Below are 7,223 nucleotides of genomic sequence, written 5' to 3' on the forward strand. Positions count from 1 at the left end.
AAACTGCTCAAACCAGTATTGTTATATGATCAATTTAAAATAGTGGTGTAGATGCGTCCACTTGCCACCAGAGGGCCACACACGGGGAGGGCAGGCGAGATGAAGCTACGCCACTTCCTGTCAGAGAAGAAGAACGAGACTCACGTGCTTACCCAGCGCAGACTTACAGGTTTAATAGTTTCTAATTTGGATTTCTAAATCGTCACTTGGAATACAATCAAGTCAAAATGCCGAAAATCAAGGCGGAGAAGAAAAGCCGGCGGCACCAAGAGGTGAAAAACCAAGGTACGTTTCTCCAACGAAGAAGTTAGCACGATAGCTTCAGTTACATGACGTCATGCTTCTTTAACCAGCAGCTCCGTCTTGTTTATGATCTTTTTCCTGAGCTGTTGAGTTCATCGTGGTTATGTCTGCATGTAACGTTAGTGTTTACCAAATAATCAGTTCATGTCAAACCTTTTAAAGAGCAAGTTGAATCAGGTTAAATAAGAACGTTATGGGGATGAGTTTTATCATAAATTGTAGATAAACATTTTAGCTATATATATATATATATATATATATACACACACACACACACACACACACACACACACACCAAATCATGCTTTAATACATATTAATGCTATAAATTCCCTCATTAAATAGTATTAGAATGAAACGGCGTGGGGGAAACAACAGTTCTCGCTGCAGGCTTCACTCTCAGGGTTCTTACGGTCATGGAAAACCTGGAAAAGTCATAGAATTGTCCTTGAAAAACTTCATGGAAATGTTTTATATTCACATGTTCATTTAGGCTGAGTTTGAAAAAAATTATATGTTTTAAAAAGAAAGATGCTGATAACATAAGCAGGCAATTTTTTTTATTTTTTGCGCTGCGAGTGACTGCAAAGTTCGTTGTCCATAGCAACAGTAGCTATGGATAATCCACTATAATGTATTGTATACACAGAGATGTCATTAAATATTTGGTCATGGAAATTTGGTTTAAAGTCATTGAAATCCACTGGTCAACATGTGTCTGAACCCTCTCCACGTGGACCTGACTCCTGAAACAAAACATTGAGGTTCCTCGACTTGCATCGACTCATTTGACCATGAATTGTTTTATTAACGTCACATAAACTCAGCACAAAGTTCCCCGATCTCTCAGCACAAAGTTCCCCGATCTCTGTTGCAGGGATCATGTTCAACACCGGCATCGGTCAGCACATCCTGAAGAACCCGCTGATTGTCAATGGGATCATTGAGAAGGTACCAGTTCACTGATACTGAGCAGGTGACGTCCAGAGGACCGGTGAGCGCTCCTAAACCACGCTGTGGCTTTGTTTCCAGGCGGCTCTGAGGCCGACCGACGTGGTTCTGGAGGTGGGACCCGGAACGGGGAACATGACGGTGAAGTTGCTGGAAAAAGTCAAAAAGGTGAGAGCGGAGAGTCTTCATTCTTGGTTTGGTGCCAACACGTCTTAAACACGTGAATACATCCAAGAACAATGATTCTTTAATCAGATAATGTGTTAGCAATTATCTGTAGTCATAAACCCAGTGCTCCTTAATAACTAAGGATGGGTTAAATGCAGAGAACTAATTTCCCCTTGGGGATAAATAAAAGTGTATATATATTTTTTTTTTTAAAAGACGGGGAATAGATCATCGTCTCCCTGGTGTTCCACGTTATGCATTTAATAATTGTCAAGATGAGGTTGTAATGTTTTACTTCAATGCGATGTTCATTTTTTGCATCATGTTGTCCTGTGTTTGCCCAAAGCTCTTGTGAACATGTTAACGCCTTTTAAAGATGCAGCAAAGAGTGGAAGTGGAAGAGTTATGGTGTCTGATCACAATCTGGCTGTGTTGCCACGGTCATCCTTTTTTTATATTCAAGAAATTATTTCAACGACTCAAGTGTAGATGCATATTACAGGGTTCGTACGGAAAACCTGGAAAAGTCATGGAATTTTAAAATGGTAATTTCCAGGCCTGGAAAAGTCATGAAAACAACTTAAATCCTAAAAGTTTTGGAAAAGTCATGGACATAAAATGTTCATTTACGCCGAGTTTGAAATAATTAATATGTTTTTTTAAGAAAGACTGAATATAAGCCGGCGTACGCTCTCGATACGCAACATTTTCTACATTTCTATTCGGAGATTTCAGTTTGGTCATGGAAATTTGGTTAAAAGTCCTGGAAATCCATCGGTCAACATGTGTAAAACCCTGACATCAGCTTTATAGTCAAATTCATTCCAATTCTTAGAAAGCTGAACATGCTTCTCACCGACCTGATTTGTCACGTTTCTCATTCACGTCTTCTGGTAACGGAGAGAACATCCCTGAAGTTCAGTCTTAACCTCCGCTTGTGTTCCTGCAGGTGGTGGCGTGTGAGCTGGACGGCAGATTAGTGGCTGAACTTCAGAAAAGAGTCCAGTGCACGTGAGTGGAGACGGAAGCACTTTGCCACCACATTTATTTTGCATAGTATCGGCAATTAAAAACAAAGCGATGACACAATCTCATAGAAGGACGTGGTGTTTTCCAACAGACCCATGCAGACCAAACTTCAAATATTAGTTGGAGATGTGCTCAAGACGAATCTGCCTTTCTTCGACGTGTGTGTCGCTAATCTACCGTACCAGGTAAAGCGTGTCTCCTCCGCACAGTCGATTCAGCGTCACTCAAAACTTTAATCTCAAACTTGACTTTTCTTCATCTTGCAGATTTCGTCCCCGTTTGTCTTCAAGCTCCTGCTGCACCGACCTTTCTTCAGGTGAGAGTCGCCCGGAGTCTCATCTGGTTTCTTTCTACGTCCACTTTGAGCATTTAGACACTCTGCTGGCGTTTTGCTTCTGCTCAGGTGTGCCGTGTTGATGTTCCAGAGGGAGTTTGCAATGCGGCTTGTTGCCCAACCCGGAGACAAGCTGTACTGCCGACTGTCGATCAACACTCAGCTCCTGGCCCGAGTCGACCATCTCATGAAGGTCTGTGTCTGTTGCCAACGGCGACGCTCTAGAAAACCGAAACGTCGTGACCCTCTTACGGGGTTCGTGCGGTCGTGGAAAACCTGGAAAAGTCATGGAATTTTAAAATGGTCATTTCCAGGCCTGGAAAAGTCATGGATAAAACTGAAATCTTAAAAGTTTTGGAAAAGTCATGGAAATTTGTTAAAATCACATGTTCATTTACGCCGAGTTTTAAATAATGAATATGTTTTTTAAAGAAAGACGCTCAAAATATAAGCCGGTGTACGCTCTCGATACGCAATTTTCTACATGTTTCAGAGATTTCAGTTTGGTCATGGACATTTGGTTTAAAATCCTGTAAATCCATTGGTCAAAATGTGTAAGAACTCTTACCTCTTACCAGTTGAGTCTCGGTGTTGATCTTTTCCTCTTGCTCAGGTGGGAAAGAATAACTTCCGCCCTCCTCCAAAAGTGGAGTCCAGCGTTGTCAGGATAGAACCGAAGAATCCTCCTCCTCCGGTGAACTTCCAGGTGAGGTTTGACTGACGGTTGTTTCGAATGCTGCGACGATGCCGTCGTTAAAACGAGAGGTGCATTCTCGATACTAACTGTTTTCTTTCGCCCTGAGAAGGAGTGGGATGGCCTGGTCAGAATAGCTTTTGTGAGGAAAAACAAAACCCTCAACGCGGCCTTCAAGTGAGTATCTGCTAGCGTCACACTAACCCACGTCTGCTCTGCCACTCGAGTGTGAGAGGGGAACACAGACGGTCATATCGGTGTTCTGATCTCCAGGTCCAGGGCGGTCGAACAGCTGCTGGAAAAGAACTACAGAATTCACTGCTCTGTCCACAATGTGGTGAGTGGGCGTGGTTATTTTGAGACCGCACTTTGAAGTTCTCGCCTCGGCAGGTTTGAATCTGAAGAGTTGTGCTCCGTCTTGACAGGAAGTGCCAGCCGACTTCAGCATCACCAATAAGATCGAGTGTGTTTTGAAGGAGGTGGAGTTCAGTGAGAAGAGAGCCAGGACCATGGACATTGATGACTTCATGGTGTACGTTGAACTGCTACTACTTACTTATTTTAAACCCCTTTTTTCCAAATAATCTATTTACAGGCTTCGTACGGTCATGGAAAACCTGGAAAAGTCATGGAAGTTTAAAATGGTCATTTCCAGGCCTGGAAAAGTCATGAAAAAACTTAAATCATAAAAGTTTTTGAAAAGTCATGTAAATGTGTTATAATCACATGTTCATTTACGCCGAGTTTGAAATAATTAATGTTTTTTAAAGAAAGACGCTCAAACTATAAGCTGGCGTACGCTCTCGATACGCAACGTGTTCTACATGTTTCATGTTTATACCGAGTTTTCAGTTTGGTCAACATGTAAATCCACTGGTCAACATGTGTAAGAACCCTGCATATATTAGGGCTGCAACTAACGATTATTTTAATAAGCGATTAAACTGTCGATTATTTTTTCGATGAATCGGATAAAAAAACAACATCGATTTTCAACCCTTTATTCAAAAACAGAACTGACGACGTTTACTCGCCCGACTATTTGTGGCTTATCTCCGTTGCTTTACTCGGTAAAAACTGTTTTTATTTGAGTTCTGCTCTCAACTTTTTTATACTCAAGTTTCAAGTTTCAAGTTTCAAGTTTTTATTGTCACATCCCCTTTTATACAAGTATAATCGGTTCGTGAAATTCTTATGTGCAAAACACCCGACAGCAGTAGCAGACTAAAAAAAGAATAAGAATGAGAATAAACTATACAATATCCACACACAAAAAAAGAAGAAAGTATTAACAATATATATATAAAACAATGTAATAGAATATACATCATGGCAATATATATATATAAAACAATGTAATAAAATATACACTTTTTGAGACTATATATATATATATGTATATACATACAATATATATATACAATATATATATATATAAACAATGTAATAAAATATACACCATGGCCATAGATATTCACAGAATATGTTCTGGTGTGTAGTGTTAATGAGGGTCTCAGTCCTTGTTCAACAGCCTGATGGCCTGACTGAAGAAGCTGTCCCTCAGTCTGTTTGTGCGGCACTTGATACTGCGGTATCGCCTGCCTGACGGTAGAAGGGTGAACAGTTTGTGGCCGGGTGGTTATTGTCTTTCATCATCCGTTTGGCCCTGGCCACGCACCGCTTGGTGTATATGTCCAGGATGGAGGAAGCTCACCTCCAACGATGTACTGTGCCGACCGCACCACCCTCTGTAGTGCCCTACGCTCCAGGGCGGTGCAGTTCCCGTACCAGGACGGTGATGCAACCTGTCAGAACACTCTCGATGGTACTGGTGTAGAATGTTCTGAGGATGCGGGGGCCATGTTGAATTTCCTCAGTCGCCTAAGGAAATACAGGCGTTGTTGGGCCCTTTTCACCACGTGAGTGGTGTGCGTGGTCCATGTGAGGTCCTCGGAGATGTGCACGCCGAGGAACTTGAAGCTGCTGACCTCTCTACTGCAACTCCGTCTATGGAGATGGGGTGTGCTCTCTCTCCGCTTCCTGTAGTCCACGATCAGCTCCTTGGTCTTCTTGACGTTGAGGACGAGGCTGTTCTCCTGGCACCACTGTACCAGTGATCCAACCTCCTCCTGTAGGCTGTCTCGTCGTGCCGGTGATCAGCCCCAACACTGTTGTGTCGTCAGCAAACTTGATGATGACGTTGGAGCTGTGCATGGCCATGCAGTCGTGGGTGTACATGGAGTAGAGGAGAGGCTCAACACGCATCCCTGAGGGGCTCCCGTGTTGAGGGTCAGCGGCTCTGAGGTGGTACCGCCCATCCTCACCACCTGGCGGCGGCCCGACAGGAAGTCCAGTATCCAGCTGCACATGGTAGAGTGCAGGCCTAGACCTCTGAGCTTGGTGTCGAGCTTGGCGGGAACAATAGTGTTGAACGCTGAGCTGTAGTCCACAACCAGCATTCGCACACAACAGTTCCTCCCTCCAGGTGGGAAAGGGGTGTGAAGTGCCATGGCAATTGCGTCGTCGGTGGATCTGTTTTGACGATATGCAAATTGCCATGGGTCCAGCGTGGCAGGCAACATGGAACAAATGAAGTCCTTGACCAACCTCTCAAGCATTTACTGACAATCGAGGTGAGGGCTACGGGTCTCCAGTCATTCAGGCAGGTTACCTTGGGGTGTTTGGGGACAGGCACAATGGTGGACATCTTGAAGCTCTCAGGAACAACAGCCTGGGACAGGGAGAGGTTGAAGATGTCTGCGAAGACTCCTGCCAACTGGTCTGCACATGCTCTGAGGGCGCTGCCGGGATGTGGTCGGGACCTGCCGCCTTCCGGATGTCCACCCGCTTGAAGGCTCTGCGCACGTCAGCCTCTGAGATGATCAGCAGGCTGGTCTCCTCGGGCGGCGCTGCCTTCGGCGGGCTGCCGTTCACGTCGAACCGAGCAAAGAATGTATTTAGCTCGCCTGGGAGGGAGGTAGAGGAGTTCTCTTCACCGCTGGTTTTCCCTCTGAAGTCCGTGATTGTCTGTAGCCCCTTCCACACACCTCTCACGTCATGGCTCTTGAAACATCTCCACGGCTTAGTGGCGACACAACAAATCGATAATGAAATTCGTATATATATATATAATTTTTACTTCTATAGTGCTTTTCTAGTAAACAAAGATGCTTACATTTATATGTATATATGTATGTATATATTATATATGTGTAGACGTATGTATGTATATGTGTGTATATATAAATGTGTATATATTCTATATATGTGTGCGTGTGTATATATTTCTACCTGTTTTAATGTGTTTTTTTCATCCTCAGGCTGCTTCATGCATTCAACTCCGCAGGGATCCACTTTACTTGAGGAGGAGGAGGAGGTCGTCGTCGTCATCTGACTGATCTTTTCTCTTCTTTCTTTGGTTGAAAAGTACAAAGAACATTAGAGACATTTAAAGAGCTCATATTGAGTGTGCTATGTTACCCTGAGAGATGAAAGCTGTAAGCGCCCTCCTGGTTGTGCGAGTCATTCATTGTAAAAATGATCTGCAATGGGTGAATATTTGAAGATTTAAGTATTCTACAGTTAATATCTGACCTTGTAATAACGGTAGATATCTTTTGTGTGCAGTCTCTTTAAATAAATTCAGATTGTACAGACGTCTTGTGAACACCATCTCACTAAATGTCGCTGCATCATTAGTCGCCCACTGATCGGACCATCGCCATGTCTTTGGGCAAAACTGAG

The 7,223-nt window shown here is 43.5% G+C and overlaps 1 protein-coding gene across 1 annotated transcript; it reads left to right on the forward strand.

Moving 5' to 3' along the window:
- Positions 1-116: 116 nt before the first annotated feature.
- dimt1l (DIM1 dimethyladenosine transferase 1-like (S. cerevisiae)) lies at positions 117-7,136 on the forward strand. Its single transcript, XM_056418313.1, has 12 exons — positions 117-285; positions 1,181-1,254; positions 1,336-1,422; positions 2,372-2,433; positions 2,543-2,636; positions 2,718-2,767; positions 2,855-2,978; positions 3,399-3,491; positions 3,592-3,656; positions 3,753-3,816; positions 3,905-4,011; positions 6,800-7,136. Exons 1-12 carry the CDS (start codon positions 228-230, stop codon positions 6,840-6,842), a joined length of 921 nt encoding a protein of 306 aa, XP_056274288.1. The 5' UTR covers positions 117-227; the 3' UTR covers positions 6,843-7,136.
- The last annotated feature ends 87 nt before the right edge of the window (positions 7,137-7,223 follow it).

The sequence above is a fragment of the Pseudoliparis swirei genome, chromosome 7 (assembly GCF_029220125.1).
Source record: "Pseudoliparis swirei isolate HS2019 ecotype Mariana Trench chromosome 7, NWPU_hadal_v1, whole genome shotgun sequence".
In the NCBI taxonomy this organism is placed as follows: Eukaryota; Metazoa; Chordata; class Actinopteri; order Perciformes; family Liparidae; genus Pseudoliparis; species Pseudoliparis swirei.

What these genes read in the sequence shown, in the direction of transcription:
- dimt1l (XM_056418313.1), top strand. Translation starts at nt 228, where the DNA reads ATGCCGAAAATCAAGGCGGAGAAGAAAAGCCGGCGGCACCAAGAGGTG. An exon ending in TCGCTAATCTACCGTACCAG is followed by an intron (nt 2,637 to 2,717) that starts GTAAAGCGTGTC and finishes TTCATCTTGCAG; the next exon opens with ATTTCGTCCCCGTTTGTCTT. An exon ending in CTGCACCGACCTTTCTTCAG is followed by an intron (nt 2,768 to 2,854) that starts GTGAGAGTCGCC and finishes GCTTCTGCTCAG; the next exon opens with GTGTGCCGTGTTGATGTTCC.